The following is a 17,747-nucleotide window of genomic DNA, read 5'->3' on the forward strand; positions in this document are numbered from 1 at the left end:
CTAGTTAGTTAGTTAGTGTTTACAATTAACATAAAAAATAAGAAGTCACATCCTCAATGGAGCCCCAAAAAAGTACACTTAACAACCATGATGAGGTGTGGTATCTGTGAGAGGCCTTGAACGGTCACTAACAACTCCTAGTAGAGACTAACAACTTCTAAGGGGTGAAAAGGTGATTTTACGATTTATAAGCTAGAATTTTGAAAGTCTTTGCTTTAGGTTATAATTCTTCAAATCTACATCTCAGGGAACAAGTGGAAAGCTGAAACATTCAAGCTCTCCCTGAAAAACAACATACCAGTGGTCTCATTCCACAATGTCTTGTTTTTCAGAAAAAGAAAAGAGCTCCGTACTTTCAACCCTGGAATGCAAGGAGAATCTGCAGCCAAAGAAACATAACAGCAATCTGACACTACCTCCATACTGTCATTCCAAGCCACAAAGCACATTCTTGCTAGGAATGAAAAGTGGTGCATACGAATAAATATACCATCTGAATGTGTTACTTGCAAGGTGAAGGCAGGCGTAAGTGACTGCGCCCAACCAACAGATCATTTCTTTGAGAATTATTTAAAGTAGATCTGATTTTTAGCTTTTAAACTACATTTACGCTTAGTCCACACCTGAGGGGAAAAAAATTAGTTCAAAGGCCAAACTTCACCTTCAGGGTGAACTACAGCTCACTCACCTGCCCGGTGTAACCTGAAGAGTAAGCATAAGACCAATCAACAGCATATTCTGGATTGCTAGTAAATTTAGTCAATAAGAAGTTTCTAATCAAGGAAGAAGCAAGTCTTTGCATACTGAATGGTTCTGTGATCTAAACAACCATGGGAAGCCCTGAGCTCAAAGGACTTAAACTGGCTTAACAAATTGCATTTCCACTGTGCAGGTTGAAGACTCCCATCTGATCCCCGTCCATAAAACGGCTAAGTTCCTGTAAGAACCACACTGTACTGACTCACAGATACAGAGAGCAAACTAGGGGAGAGAGGGAAGAGGAAAGGGGCAGGACGGGCTACTGGACTGAGAGGTACAAACTACTAGGTATAAAATAAATTTTAAAAGCTATCAGGATACATTGTAGAGCACAGGGAATATAGCCAACATTTTATAATAACTATAAATGGAATATGACCTTTGACAATTGTGAACTACTATGTTGCACACCTGACACATATAATATTGTAAATCAACTATATTCAAAAAAAAAACAAAAAACAAAAACCATACTGTATCATGCCTGCCTAAGTAATGAAAAACTGACTGAGAAACACACAACATCAGTATGGAAAATAAACTGGGCTCAAAAGTATCTGTTAACCAACCAACTGTTCTGGAGGAAAAGAAAACCCCAAGTCAACTCCCCCTTAGATCACGGAAAGGGAGTGCCCGGGACCTGCCATGCTCCTCAGGACAGGCGCGGTGACAGCGGGAGCAGAGCTCAGCGAGTTAAGATAAAAATCACAGAGAGAACTCCACCACACAAAAATGGTGACACTGAGAAGGCTACTTGAAGGGGCAGTGAGGGGCGTAAAGGCTTCCCCATTGTCAAGTTAGGTCAGGACTTAAGCATACTTAGAACTCAAGATAATACATGGAAGAAGCAGTAGTCGTCAAACCAGGAAGTCTGAATTTAAGTCTCAGTTCTTTCTCTTTATACTTGTCTTACTGACTCTTCACCAAGTTAAACTCTCAGCCTCAGTTTCATCATCTGTGAAGTGGGGACAACTGTATCTATCGCACCAAGTTGTCATAGGACTAAATGAGCCCAAAATGTAAACAGTTATATAATGAGATTCTTCCTTATACTGATGACTTTTAAGAGTCTCAATATCTCAGTATCTTAAGACTTATGCTTGAAAATGAAAGTGAAATTCGCTCAAGTTGTGTCCGACTCTTTGCAACCCCATAAACTACACAGTCCCTGGAATTCTCCAGTCCAGAATACTGGAGCGTGTAGCCATTCCCTTCTCCAGGGGATCTTCCAATTTAAAATATAATTCCAGTTGGTAATGTGATAGCCCTGCTCTATAAGTACTACAAAGTACTCCAACCTCTGAAAACAGGAGTGTGATGCTTAAATATCTTGTTCAGAGTTAAATTTCACTCATTCAGATTACCAAGACAGATCCACTATCAAATCAGGACATTTGTAATAGACATCTATCTCATTCTGCAAAAGATACCTTAGCAGTAGAATTTTTCAAACGAAAAACAAATCTTTGTAATGACCCAAGAGGAGGTTCCATTCTCCTAGGTGGTCAGAATACCGATTCAGAAGCACTGGTTGGCTGGCTGGGCCCACATTTTCTAAGACATGGCAACCTAATATGTGAAACGCCAATCTCACTGCCCTGAGGGAAAATAAGAATTCTGGATATGCTATCAGGGAGCAATCCATGGCTGTGAAATTTTTAGTTTTGTGCTTCATGCATTCCATAATCAGACTTTCCCTACTAGACCAAGCACTTCCAGCTAGAGTATATAATACACGAGGTCAAGGTCATGAGCCTGAAGTACACAGGAGCCCATTCCTGCACCCCTCTCTGCTGGATGTAATCCTAGTCATCTTTCAAGGTTCGGTTCATATGTAACCTCTTCTATGAAGCTTTTCTTGACTCTCCCTATTCCTGCTATGTTCCCACTCCCCATAGGAAATATTCCTTCTTTCCCTGTATTCTCTGTGCACCAACAGCATGGAAGGGTAGAAAGAATAGAAGCACGAATCATTTAACAAATATTTACTGAGCTCCTACTGGGTGCCGGGTACTATACAAGATAGACACTGGGGTTCAAGAAAACAACACATGATTCCTGCCTTCAAAAAACTTTTAGTTTAGTATAGTAGATACAGATAATTTTCAATATAATGTGGCAGGTAATAATACAAGCAAGTAATAGGATCTCAAAAATCTGCTACAAAGATGGCAAGGGCTCTCTAGCAGTGGGAACAACAAAGGCACCGTGCGAAAGTATGAAGAGTATATGGTCTGTCTCAGAAGCTATGAGTAGTTGGCAATTCATCTATTCTTCCTTCTTCCTCTCCCCCCTTCTTTTTTCCTTTTTTTTTAATTTCAAAAGAATCTCTTAAAAAGATTGTAAAATGGGAGAAGATGGATTGCAGAAAATGAGGCTGAAAAGAAAGGTAGGTCTTAAAGTCTTGAATGACAAGCGAAGGAATTTAAAATTAAATAATTCCATAGTGAGGAAGACGGGACATAAAAGACATAGCTAACATTTATGCTCTTATTTTAAAAACATTTTTTAAATTGCAAAAGTTAACACAGAGTTAACTTTTAAAAATTCAAACAATTCAGAATCATGAAGTAAGAAGTCAGATTTTAGTTTTGGGCAGACCACTCTGGCGAGAGTATGTAAGTTTAAGATTTTTAAAAGATTTTACACAACTTTTAGGTTTACGGATTTAAAGGGATTGATCAGAGAAAGGGAGGCCAGAGGTGGGCTAAGAATCGTCTAGCGAGTGTTCAATTGGGCTGCCCTGGTGGCTCAGCGGTAAAGAATCTGCCTACAATGCAGGAGCTGCAGGAGATGTGGTTTAGATCCCTGTGTCGGGCAGATCCCTTGGAGAAGGGCACAGCAACCCACTCCAGTTCCTGCCTGGAGAATCCCTGGGACAGAGGAGCCTGGCAGGCTACAGTGCACAGGGTCGCAGAGTCAGACATGACTGAATAGACTTAGCACGGCACAGCAAAGCTCCAACACGGGGCAGTCGTGGGGGAGACAGGGAGCCGGGGACAAGCTTAGAGATTCTTAGGAAGTCCAACTTTGCCTCTCACTGGCTACTGAGTCTGCAGGCAAGTTACCTTACTTTTTTGAGCCTTCGTTTCTTCACCTGAAAAACAGGAATGCCAGCATCTAAACTCAAAGGATTATTAAAAAGATTAAATTAGATAGTCTATATGTCAAGATCCTATTAAAACCTGGCATAAAGTAGACAATCAACAAATATGAGATCTCTTCTCACCCTCTCTCATTCTCCCCTTATTTCTTTCTTTCTCCTCTGGTAGATTATGAGCTCCTAGAAGGCAGAGACTACTTCTTATTATTGCTGTATCCTCTCAGCATCTGGCACATAAAATATGTTCAATACATGTTTACTGGATGAATAAATGGTCAGCTAGTTCTACAATGTGAGAAAATCTTGTTTCCATAAGCACAGGCCAACCCTGGCCCTCAGATGAGCTTCCTCAAGATAGGAGTGACCTGATCACAAGTGGGAGATCACAAGCAATGGCATCCAGCAACACTACCCTGGAAAAACACCTGAGAGAGACCACAACTCCTGCTGAGAGAGAAGAAGACGCATCATTAGCTAGACGTCCTTTGTCCTACAGAGAAGGAACCCGCGTGTGACTGACTCCCACCCATTTGGCCTTCTCAGGGTGACAGAAGCAGAACGACGCTTCTGAGAAGCAGTGCGGCTCTCTGCAGTCTTCACGTGCTCCCCCGTCAGTCGTGCCGCTGACTGCTGTCAACGTGCCTCTGTGTGAGACAGACACCGGCAGGGCTTCATTTCTTTCCTGACGCCCCATCCAGGTTTCCCTAAGCCCTGGATCAACTGAGTCGGCCTCTGAGCTGGGTGACAGCTTAGGAATCTCAGACTCCATACATCATCTGGTCACAGGCCTCTATCTCCTCAGGCCCCTAATTCCAAGGCAGGGGCTATTACTATCGGGGGGTGGGATGCACGCTTTCTTGATATTACACTGCTTTCATGAAAGGCAGTGATGCGACAGGAGGGTTAAATGTCTGAAATAATTCACACTAAGATTCTTTTGCTAAGGAAGATAACTAAAATGGCATTTTGACAGAGGTTCTTATGAGAGCTAGAATGGCACTAGACAAATGCAGGGCCTATCCAAGCATCTGCCTTTCCCATATCTCGGCTCCAAGTAAACAAAATCCACTCAATTCAGAATGAAATCCAAACCCAAGCATGTACCCCACTCAAGGCAGTCTCATTCATTCTTATCAATTAAAAAAAGAAGAAATTACAGTTGAGCTGGCTTTCCCTCAGCTTCAAAATAGACTAGGTTAACCCCCATCTTCCTCCTAGAGAAGAATGGCTCCAGCTATAATCTGTGTCACTGTGTTCACACAGCTTGCAAAACTCCCAATACCCCAGAGACTACAGAAGTAATTTGTACCCTGAACTTGGACCTGGGGGCTTGCAGCACAATTAAATGTGTACCAGGGTAGACAAGTCAGCCAGAATCTCTCTGAATGCGTGTTTGCTTTACTCCTCTTTGTGAAGAAAGGTGGGGGGGGGTGGGGGTGGATAAAGACTATTGGTACATTTGAGGCGTCAACAAAGTCAGGCTACACCGAATAGCTTGTGCAATTACAGGCACATTCCCCAACCCAAGATACTGCTCTGTGAACCTCCCACTTTACACAGAGAATTCTGCTCTGTCATTCCATCTGCAGTTTCTGCTGCAGCCCTTCCTGCCACCCTTCCCACAGATTTCTTTTGAAGCAGGTGGAGGGGGAGGTGGAGGGAACCTAGAGGGTGGTGGTAGATGAAGAAAGGGTTGAGGGGAAGAATCTGTATAAAAAGCAGCCTCTCTTTGGGGAGGGGTGAGGGTGGGATAAATTTTCGCACTACCTAGGGAAGGCAGATGGGGGAGAAATAGGAACACGGAGGAGAAGGGGAGGAAATAAAGAGCACCAACGACCCCTGAGGGCAAAGCACAGGCTCTCTGCGGCACTCACTCAGGCTGCCCAGCTGTCGGATGACATTTGCCAGGGTGATGTTGGTCATGCATTCCAGCTCGCTTCTAACGCTAGGCAGCGTCTGACGGCACAGGTGCCTTGGCTCGATGTTCCTCGTCACTAACGGCATGGTGGACCTGCTTCAGGCAATGTTCTGAATGATGAAAAACAACCTAAAAAAGAAATAACAGGAAAGTATTACTCAACCACAAATTCCAGGCACACCAAGGCTGTGTGTGAGTCGTTTTTCCTTTTGTCTTGCTCTGATCTAAACAGCTTCTAAAAATCTCTCCCTCTATCTCTCTCTTTTTTTTCCCCCTGTTTTAAGCATCCCCCCCCCATCACACCCCCCTTTTACAGGTTTGCTATTAGAGCCTTACTGGATAAGTTTAGAAATTCTGAACTGGTGACTGCTGGCTGAGGGTACACAGGCAGCATAAAAACCTAAAAACCCTAAAATAACAAGTATGCTCCAGCTAACAAAAGTCTCTAGAGGCAGGGACGCACGGTCAGAAAACAGCCCATTCAGCAGGTCCTGGAAGGTATAGATCCTAACCTGGGGGTGTCCACAATTAGAACAGATCAGACTTTAGATGATCAATTATAAGAATCAAAAATGAGCTTCTGTCATCTGATAGTCTCCACAATGAAATTGCGTTGCCAAGTGATCCCACGGATCTACATCAGGACGTAACCTCTCCAGTTCTTCCCTGACGGAGGACTCTTATGTGCAACTAAGTACTGTCAGCATCTATTAGGACTACTAAAGTTCCGTCTGTAAAACTGACAGAATGAAAGAATACCAAGGAAAATTTTACATGTTCAATACATCAAACATGACGCCAAGCACACTGTGCTATAAGACTCCCTAGCCTTCCTCTTCTCACAGCTCCCTTTCTCTCTCCCATCCGGTTCAGCACACCTGGCCCAAAAGGCTCTTCAGACATCAGGAAGTGTCTGGAGCAGATCCGGAAACCCTCCAGTTACGGTTTCTTATCCTGTCAGCTAAGCCCCTTTCCCTAGGAAATCCCCCAGCACTTTAGGTTCACGCTGAGCTATTGTTTCAGAGTTAGATTACCAAATTCCTAACTTTACAAGGACAGGAGAAGGTTTTTTTATCCAACAAAATGGATATGAATATAGCCAAGGCACACCGGACTGGAACTGTTCACCTATCTTGTGAAACTAAAGAAATCTAAAGCAGCCTAAAGGTTTTTGTGCTAAGGAAAATGGCAAATTAAATGGTAAAGCATAAAGGTAATATACTCAAGTCCCCAAGATTGCAAACACCTCTTAAAAAAATACAAACACACACAAAAAAACAAATCCACAGAGGTTTACTTACATTGAATCTTAAAACACCAGTTCATCACCAAAAAAGTTGATTGTGAACACAAAATGCTTAAAGCAAGCTATACATTATAGAACTTAAAAGTGAACCAACATATTGTCTGACCAAAAGAAAAAAAAGCCCTTCAGCTCAAAGAGGGAGTAGAACCCTTTGGAACAGACTGCTCCTTGTTATGGACATTCTGATCTGCTAAGAGTAAAAATAAAACAGGAAGCCAGCAGCTTGGGGAACAAGATTTCCTGTCACCAACAGCAACAGCCCAAGAACCAAGAGAATCAGCTGTTTGCTCATAACTTTGAACCTCCCTTTAATAGTCACTGTGTGGCAGCTGTGCCTATCTTTGGGGTGCAGAGGTGTTTCCTGAATATTTGTCTACTGTCTAAGGAAATAATTTTCATTCTGTTCCTCAGCTAACTTCCCCTTTGATTCAACATATTTTCTAATCCAAACTCTGGACTTTCCCTTCCAGTCTAGCGATTCTCCTCTTTTACATAATGTAAAGGGTATTGGGTACTAACATGCAAGCTTCAGTAACTAACTCAAACTGAAAAAGAGTTTAGAACAGAAAAGGAGACAAGGGGTTACAAATAAAAGAAGCTCACAGGGCTCTGCATCCTCTGGATGCCCTCAGATTCCCAAAATTTCAAGCTTGCCAGAAGAACCAGAAATTCAGGGTACAGCCAAAGATGACTGAAAATAGCCCCTATGGCTCCCACCCTTAGCAATCATTTCAGAACTTGTTTCAGTGTCTTAGAGGAGCTACAGGAGCCAGATGCCCTTGAAATTCTGTGTCGAATGGCTACTGACAGGGCATTCCAGACATTTTCTCTGGACACCTAATGGAGACTGGATTCCAAATAGCTAGGTAAATGTCAGATGGGGGTGAAGCTGGGGAAGCCACTCTTAACACCTTGGTACTTTAGCATTTATGTTTTCCCAAGTTCCCTGGGTAAGAAGACACAAATGGAGTCAACCCTGTGTCATCCGGAGGTGGGGGGGTGGGGGGAGCACGTTTTCAATACCAAGATAGCTAACTACGTCTTGCCAAAAAAAACCAGCTCCCACATCGAGCTAGAGTAATCAAAAAATTTCAGTATTCAATATCCATCAAGAAAAAAGAAATAGAAAAGTGAATCTCCTACTAAAAAAAAAGTCGTTTTACATGTTTCAGAGTCACCAAAGAAAGATAAGATTCCCTATTAAATGGAATTACCCACATCACTGCTCATTTTTCTGCAAAAGTATGGAATTATGCACAATCTGAACCAAAATACTAACTTTACCAAGAAAGAAATCCTACATTCCAGTGAACATAAACTTGGAAATGAGGCAAAGACTTCCAAGGCTCTTGACTCAACTCAGCTTTAAGTTGTGGAGTTGAGACATACTTGGGTTAGTGCCCTGAGTCTTGACACCTTACTAGCTGTGTGATCTTGGGCAATTTTCCTAGAGACATTAAATAATGTAACATATATAAAATGTCCACTACAGGGCTAAGAAAAAAAGGTAGTTATTTTTAGTTCAACAGACCTGAGGCAAATCCTCCTGTAAAGTCAATTTTATTCACTGACAAATATTTTGAAACACTTTTAACAATGGACATATTACGTAGTAGAACGCAGTATTCACATAAATTTAAAGATGAAACCCTAGACGTCAATGAAATTTGTGAGTTCTTTTTCTGGAGACTGCTCCCAGCCATGCTGCTGGATCTCTTGAAGAACATACATTCTCTCTCCTCTACTCTTTTACAATGGGTTCCTCATCTGAACCACAGAACAGAGAAAAGGATTAGAGTGACTGTTTTCTCCATTCTCATCAAGAGTGTAAAACAACTAGCACCACTCCAGATGCACTGGAGAGAAGCTAATGCATTATAGACAATGGATGCCTAATGGCATTAGGGCTTAATGTTCTCATGGGAATTCAGTTGAGAAAAGCTCCTCGATCATGAGTAGTCATTTAGTGGAAAATTGGAGCACTGGGTGTTGAGGAACCACTAAATTAAGGAAGTGACATGGTCAAATCTGCATTTTTAGACAAATCATTCTAACAGAAGTAGGAAGCTCTATTTGGGCAGAAGACTGGAGGTAAGAAGACCGGTTGGGAAACTCTTCCCAGGATGAGAAGGAAACAATAGAATGGAGAGGCCCACCACAGCTAGCAAATAAGAACTGAGAAACCACAGACAGTTTGCGAGGGTGAGTCCAATCCTTCAGCCCTATCTGTAGCTCTCCCGATTGTTTTGTACAAAGTGATAAATGTATGTTTCTTTATTAAACATATTATGAGGGAGTTCCCTGGTTGCCTAGTGGTTAGGATTTGGTGCTGTCACTGCTGTGGCCTGGTTGCAATCCCTGATCAGGAAACTGAGATCTTGCCATTTATAAAAAAAATTTTTTAATAAAATAACTAAGAAAAGAACTAAATGCTAGTGCCAGTAATGAAGGGACAGTTGAAGAAAACCAAGAAAGTAGTCATTCTTAGCTAGAAAAAGTAGTTTTGGACACATGAAAAGTGGAATGTCCTGTCTTTATAGAATCAGTACAAGTTCTCTTTCAGTTATATTTTACTTTGATTAGAAAAATTATATGCTATAGTGATATTTGCTAATTTGGGGGTTTGAGAAGGTCTTACCTTCAGGGATGTTACATAGGAGAGGAATTAAATTAGAACCACTGGGAAGATAAAAGTTATAGGGATGTAGATTTCAATTAAGTTAGTTCCTTTTAATTAGAGCTGTCCTATATTAGAATGGGTTCTCTTCAGAGGTGATAAGTTCCCTAGTATCATCCCCTGGATACCAGGTATTAGACATGTTGGGGGAGAGATTCCTAGACTGTAAGAAGATATGGAGAGGTCAGATTGGATGACTTATACAATGCCCTCTAAATCAAAGATGATATAATTCTCACTCTGGGCTTCAGTTTCCTCATTTGCAAAATAAAAGGACTAAGTCAAATGATCTTTAAGAATTTCTAATATTCTTGGATTTGCTGGACTTTGGCCACCTGATGCGAAGAACTGACTCAATCGAAAAGACCCTGATGCTGGAAAAGATTGAGGGCTGGAGGAGAAGGGGGCGACAGAGGACGAGATGGTTGGATGGCATCACCGACTCAATGGACATGAGTTTGAGTAAACTCTGGGAGTCGGTGATGGACAGGGAGGCCTGGCGTCCTGCAGTCCATGGGGTCGCAGAGTTGGACACGACTGAGCAACTAAACTGAACTGAAAGCTGCCATAACCTCCAATTGGCCAACAGTCACTTGCATTTTGAACATAAGGCCAGGGGAGGTCTAGGGACTATAGAGATGAGTGGATCACGTCCACAAATCAAACTCTTCTATAGATCTAGAATGGTAAAAAGGACATTCCAGACAGTGCCCTGGGGTTAAGTTAATTACACTCTGGGAGCCTCCCAAGCCAATCTGGGGGTGGCTACCCAAAGATGTTAAAAAAGAAAAGGACTTTTGTTTGGGGCGGGGGGGACAGTTAAAGACATCCAGTCAGACTCAGCAGCAACCCCCATCTTCACCCCTAGCTATTTTCAGATTAAGGAACTTGAGAATGAGTCAGAATAAATCAAAGACTTCAACCATCCCTCCGAGCCATGGCTTGGAGTAGTACACTGACCAGTCTGGACTGCCAGTACCATGATGGGATTCATGCTTTGAACTGGAAACTGGATGAGGTGTTCTTTGAGGTCCCTTCACAAGAGTAAGAGTCTATAAGTCTATGTATTTGAAGTTATCATGGGATATTTATATATCACATTTGGTCAATCTTAAGGCAAAAGGAGACTCTGACATGTACCCTACACTCTGAACTCTCAACTCTGCTCCCGACAGACTGCAGAAGGAGTGGAGTGAAGCAGGTTGAGAGGGACAGATTTGGAAGCTGGAAGAAGGTAATAAAGGAAGACTGCATGTGAGGGGGAAGATGCACTCATCTGTACCCTACATTCTGAATTCCTATTAACAGCAGGACAAAAAACAGATGACTGCTCATTCTGGCAATGACATGTATTACTAGCTGTTTATTATAAATAAATAAACAATGCTTCATTTAGAGCCATGGTCACTGATAACACCTGCAGATTTCTATGGTCACATCCCAAAGCAAGTGTATCTGAGCTACAGCAATAATTATAACAACAGAAATGCTTCTCAAGGCAGTTCCTCTTTGAAACATACCCTCAAAATGCTGATCAGCAGTAGCATGGGATGAGAACATGTGGGGATATTGTATGTGTGGCAATTAGGACTTCTGCTTTTCACTTCAGCATTTCCCACTGTTCTATAGTTAACAGCACTTTGGATAGGGGCATATGAGAAGTGCCTTGCTTTGTAGACTAGTTTCCTCTTTCAGGAGATAAATTTCCTTTTTTTTTTTTTTTTATAAATTTCTTTATGATAAAGAATATGCATTCCACAGTGGTTCAAGAATCTCAATTGAAAAGTCAAACAATCACTTGATTTCACAATAAAACACAACACTCAGGTTTACTGTAATCTAAGTTGGTCCATCAAAATATTTAAAGTATAAATTTACTGTTGCATATAGCAGTTCCTCACTATCATGCAACAATCACAAGGAGAAATGTCTCTTTATAGACTTAGGCACCTACCCACTTCCTGTTGAAATACAGGGTGGGGCTGAAGCTACAAATATAACCAGACTCTCTCCAAACACAAGAAATTACTGACAAATCAGTTTAGGTCACCAGAGCAATGTTCAAAAAAGCTAGCAAGATAAATGGAACTCCAAGAGTGGACAAAGAAAGTATCTGACTGGGAGAACCAAGAAAAAAAGCTTACTTGTGATCTAAAACCAGGAGAAATTACCAATTTCATAAATGAATGACATCAGCTATGGACTTACCTTTAATAAATGTAAAGTACCTTCTTGTCCTAATTTGGTTTTGGGAAAGTAGTCCAGGGGAACAGGACTTCTAAACTTCAGTATCTTACTCTTTGAACATACTGCACATCTATCAGGGACCACTCACATCTGGCAATTTCATAACTTTCTATTATCTTTTAGGGGCAATACCACCTTTTTTCTTCTACTACTCTTCAGGCTCTAATCACAGCTTTATTCTTAAAGCTAAAATTGGGGGCTAACTTTGACCTGCAAAACTGGTTTCTTCTAGTATCAACTATTCCATAGAAAACTGCCTTTTTTGGTTGGTTTTTGTTTTGGGGTTTGTTTTGTTTTGATTACTACTGTATAGCTGCTTTACAATGTTGTGTTAGCTTCTGCTGGACCGCAAAGTAAATCAGTTACACGTATACATATACCCCCCTCTTCCCTGGATTTCCTTAGAAATTCACCACAGAGTATTGAGTAGAATTCCCTGTGCTAATAGTTGGTTCTCATTAGTTTATCTATTTTATACATAGTAGCGTATATATGCCTATCCCAATCCATCCCCAACCCCACCCTTCCCCCTTGGTAGCCATATGTATGTTCTCCACATCTGTGCAATACCTGGAGAAAACCATAATTCAAAAAGATACATGCACCCCCCAATGTCCACTGCAGCACTATTTACAACAGCTAGGACATGGAAGCCACCTAAATGTCCATCAACAGAGGAATGGGGAAAGAAGATGTTGTAAATATATACAGTGGACTATTATTACTCAGCCATAAAAAGGAATGAAATTGTGCCATTTGCAGAGATGTGGATGGACCTAGAGACTGACATACAGAGGGAAGTAACTCAGAAAGAGAAAATCAAATATCATATATTAACACATATATGTAGAATCTAGAAAAATGGTAAAGATGAATTTATTTGCAAAGGAGAAATAAAAAACTGCTTTTTAAATGGCCAAAATTAAGCTCTCTTTCTAAGTAAGATCCATCTGGTTGTCCAAAAGAAAATACACTTAAAATTGTGCATTGGAAACCACTTAAAACTGTGAGTTGGGTTCTAGTTCTTAGCCTAACGATGACTAGCAATTGGGGAAAAATTTTCAATTCATCTTTCCAGTTCAGCTGTGAGCTGCACTAAAAAAATGCTTGAGAGGTGCTATATGAAACTGAGATTTTGTTTACAAAATATTCCTAGCTCCAAAGAGAAGATTTATTCACATAAAATATTTCCTGTATCTGCATCTTAGCCTAAGTTCCCAGTTATGAATCCACTTAAATTACACAGGGTCTGCATAGCTATCACTGATAACTTTAATAACAGACACAAAGTTCATTTTACTCTCCCAGTCTTAATTCCAATTTCTAGCAAAACTTAATTCATCAAAATGGAATGGTCTGAAATATGCCAAACTATCCATCTAAAAGGTCTTACTTTTGATCCAGCAATTACACTCCTGGATATTTATTCAAAGAAAACAAAAACACTAACTTGAAAAGATACCTGCACCTCTATGTTCACTGCAGCATTATTTACAATAGCCAAGACATGGAAGCAACCCAAGTGCCAATCAACAGATGACTAGATAAAGAAGGCATGGTATATATACATACGCATATACATACTGGAATATTACTCATCCATAAAAAAGGAATGAAAACCTTTGGGACTGATATATACACACTACTATATATCATACAGGAAACTAATAAGAATCTACTGTATAGCACAGGGAACTCTACTCAATACTTTGTAATAATCTATAGGGAACAGAATCTAAAAAAAGAGTGGACAGGGACTCCCCTGGTAGTCCAATGGCTAAGACTCAGGCTCCCAATGCAGGAGGCCCCCGATCAATCCCTGGTCAGGGAACTACATCCCACATGGTGCAACTAAGAGTTTGCATGTCACAACCACAAATCTCACACGTCGCAACTACAGATCAAACACACCACATACCTCAGCTAAGACCCAAAGCAGCCAAGTAAATAAACATTTTAGAAAATTTAAAAAATAGAGTGGATATGTGTGTATGTGTAAATGATTCACTGTCCAGTACAGCAGAAACTAATACAACACTGTAAACCCACGACAGTGAAATTACCCCCCCACAAAAGAATGAAACCTTGCCATTTCCAACAACATGGATGGACCTAGAGGGTACTATGCTAAGTGCATAAGTCAGACAGAGAAAGACAAATGCTGTATGATTTCATTATATATGGAATCTAAAAAAGAAACGAACAAATATAACAGAAATGGGCTCCCTGGTGGCCTAGGGGTTAGGACTCGGTGCTTTCAGAACTGCCGTGTGTGTGCGCGCGTGTGCTCAGTCACGTCTGTTTGCAATCCCATCGACTGCAGCCTGCCAGACTCCTCTGTCCATGGAATTTTCCAGGCAAGAACACTGGAGGGGGTTGCCATTTCCTACTCCAGGGGATCTTCCCAACCCAGCAATCGAACTCGAGTCTTTAGCGTCTCCTGCACTGGCAGGCGGATTCTTCACCACTGGGCCACCTGGGAAGACTGGGATTCAACGGCTGGTTGGGGAACTGAGATGCCTTAAGCAGCAAACTGTATGGCAGGGCCATTTAAAAAAAAAGTAACAGAAACAGAATTACAGATACAGAGAACAAACAGGTGGTTGCCAGAGGACACGGGGAAAGAAAGAAATAGGTGAAGGAGATTAAGAGGTATAAACTTCCAGTTGCAAAATAAACAAGTCAGGGGTATGAAATGTACAGTATGGGAAATACAGTCAGTAACTATGTTATATATTTGTAGTGTAACATATCTTAACTAGACTTATCCTGGTGATCATTTTGAAATGTTTCAAAACACCAAATCATATACTGTATAATAGGAACTAACACAGAGTTGCAGGTCAATTATACTTCAAAAATAAACTCATTGAAAAAGAGATCAATTTTATAGCTACCAGACACAGGGGGAGGGGAATTGGATGAAGGCAGTCAAAAGGTATAAACTTCCAGTTATAATATAAATAAGTACCAGGGATATAATGCACAACATGATAAATATAATTAACACTGATGTATGTTATATACAAAAATTGTTAAGAGTGTAAATCCTAAGAGTTTTCAACAAACACACAAACTTTTTTTCTATTTCTTTAGTTTTGTTATCTATATGAAATGATGGATGTTAAGTAAAATCATTACGCTGCATACCTTAAACATATACAGTGCTGCATGACAATTATATCTCAATAAAACTGGAAAAAAGAAATGGGCGCTTACTTTTACTCTGATTGCATGCATGCTAAGTTGCTTCAGTCATGTTTGACTCTGTGACCCTATGGACTGTAGCCCATCACGCTCCTCTGTCCATGGAATTCTCCAAGCAAGAATACTGCAGTGGGTTGCCATGCCCTTCTCCAGGGGATCTTTCCGACCCAGGGATTGAACCCACATCTCTTCTGTATCCTGCATTGGCAGACGGGTTCTTTACCACTGGCACCATTATGAATAAGTGAGGAAACCTTATTCCTACCATTCGTGGGTACTCAAGTACCAGATTTCTTTCAGCTATAGTCATCAACTGAGCATTAAATTCACACAGGAGTTTAACATGAAAAACAACTCAACTGCTCTGGGACAAAAAAACCTCACACAACAAAACCTTGTGCTCATTTCAGCAGCACATATACTAAAATTGGAACGATACAGAGAAGATTAGCATGGACCCTGTGCAAAGATGACATGCAAATTCATGAAGTGCTCCATATTTTTTTTAGGAATAAAACTACCATATGACCCAGCCATCCCACTCCTAGGCATATACCCTGAGGAAACCAAAAATGAAAGAGACACATGCATCCCATTGTTCATTGCAGCACTATTTACAATAGTTAGAACATGGAAGCAACCTAGATGTCCATCAACAGATGAATGGATAAAGAAGTTGTGGTACACATACACAAAGGAATGTTCCTCAGCCATAAAAAGGAATGCATTTGAGTTAGTTCTGATGAGGTGGATGAACCTAGAACCTATTATACAGAGTGAAGTCAGTCAGAAAGAGAGAAAGTCAGAAAGAGTCAGAAAGAGAAAGATAAATATCATATTCTAAAACATATATACGGAATCTAGAAGAATGGTACTGAAGAACTTATTTATAGGGCAGCAATGAAGAAACAGAGAACAGACTTATGGACACGGGGAGAGGGGAGGAAAGGGTGAGATGTATGGAAAGAGTAACACGGAAACTTACATTACCACATGTGAAACAGACAGCCAATGGGGATTTGCTGTATGGCCCAGGGATCTCAAACAGGGACTCTGTATCAACCTAGAGGGGTGGAATGGGGAGGGAGATGGGAGGCAGGTTCAACAGGGACGGGATATACGTATACCTATGGCTGATATGGACTTCCTTGATGGCTCAGATGGTAAAGCATCTGCCTACAATGCAGGAGATCCGGGTTCGATCCCTGGGTCGGGAAGATCCCCTGGAGAAGGAACCCACTCCAGTATTCTTGCCTGGAAAATCCCACGGACAGAGGAGCCTGGTAGGCTACAGTCCATGGGGTCACAAAGAGTTGGACACGACTGGGCGAGTTCACTTTCACTTTCTTTCATGGCTGACTCATGTTGAGGTTTGACAGAAAACAACAAAATTCTGTAAAGCAATTATCCTTCAACAACAAAAAAAAATTTAAAAAAAAGGCAAAACCTCAAAAAAAAAGCCAAAACCTCAACAAATGACTGCACAAGATTATTAGAAATGTGTCAATAACTCACACAAGCCCTAATAAAGTATTATCTTTTTTAAAAAGTTTTCTTTATTTACAGGCAACGACAGAAATGAGTGATCTCCAGTTGGTGGTGGCCAAAAAACTGAGATGAGGATAGATACAAAAGGCATTCCTCTCCAAGTACCTGGGCTTGAATACCTAGGAGGAAGCCTAACCTGGACATGTGCTACCATATAGGAACACAAAGTTGTTTTTTATGGGAGAATGTCTAATTCCCAGTTTACTATATTACCCAGGGATAGAGAAAATGGAGCTAGGCTGTAACCTTTCTTTCCTGGTTCCTGCAAACAGTAGTCTACTGCACTTGGTTAATCTCCCTGCAGACGAGACATTGGAGCACCTACTGGTGGATGAGACAACGAAGCAAGTTTGAAAATGAGGAAGAAGATAATCAGGAGGAATCGTACATTAGGCACTGAGTTAAGTCTCATCATCCTGCTAGCTCTCTAGCCATGCATTTTTTTTCTTTTTTTTTTTTCTTTTTATATGCTGTCTAGGTTGGTCATAACTTTCCTTCCAAGGAGTAAGCATCTTTTAATTTCATGGCTGCAATCACCATCTGCAGTTATTTTGGAGCCCATAAAAATAAAGTCAGCCACTTTTCCCACTGTTTCCCCATCTATCTGCCATGAAGTGATGGGACCTTCATGCTTTGCTGGAGCAGCCGTGAAGAGATACCCCACGTCTAAGTAAGAGAAACCCAAGTAAGACGGTAGGCACTGAGAAAGGGCATCAGAGGGCAGACAGACTGAAACCATAATCACAGACAACTAGCCAGTCTGATCACAGGACCACAGCCTTGTCTAACTCAATGAAACTAAGCCATGCCGTGTGGGGCCACCCAAGACGGTCGGGTCATGGTGGAGAGGTCTGACAAAACGTGGTCCACTGGAGAAGGGAATGGCAAACCACTTCAGTATTCTTGCCTTGAGAACCCCATGAACATTAAGAAAAGGCAAAAAGATAGGACACTGAAAGATGAACTCTCCAGGTCAGTAGGT

The 17,747-nt window shown here is 41.2% G+C and overlaps 1 protein-coding gene and 1 non-coding gene across 4 annotated transcripts in view; one reads left to right on the forward strand and one right to left on the reverse strand.

Annotated features, from left to right (window-relative positions):
* Window positions 1-17,747, reverse strand: part of WASF2 (WASP family member 2) — a 69,597-nt gene that overhangs the window by 14,238 nt on the left and 37,612 nt on the right. For 2 of the 3 annotated variants that reach the window (XM_043444696.1, XM_043444698.1), the window contains exon 2: window positions 5,737-5,909. In XM_043444696.1, the coding sequence (XP_043300631.1) occupies window positions 5,737-5,866 (130 nt within the window). In that variant the 5' untranslated portion in view covers window positions 5,867-5,909. Of the gene's footprint in view, window positions 1-5,736; window positions 5,910-7,081; window positions 7,227-17,747 lie in introns of those variants that run through there. The other variant, XM_043444697.1, reaches the window with a different exon arrangement.
* Window positions 15,615-15,721, forward strand: LOC122426980. Its single transcript, XR_006265324.1, has one exon. It is a non-coding gene; the product is annotated as a U6 spliceosomal RNA (small nuclear RNA).

Source organism: Cervus canadensis, chromosome 24 (genome assembly GCF_019320065.1).
Source record: "Cervus canadensis isolate Bull #8, Minnesota chromosome 24, ASM1932006v1, whole genome shotgun sequence".
In the NCBI taxonomy this organism is placed as follows: Eukaryota; Metazoa; Chordata; class Mammalia; order Artiodactyla; family Cervidae; genus Cervus; species Cervus canadensis.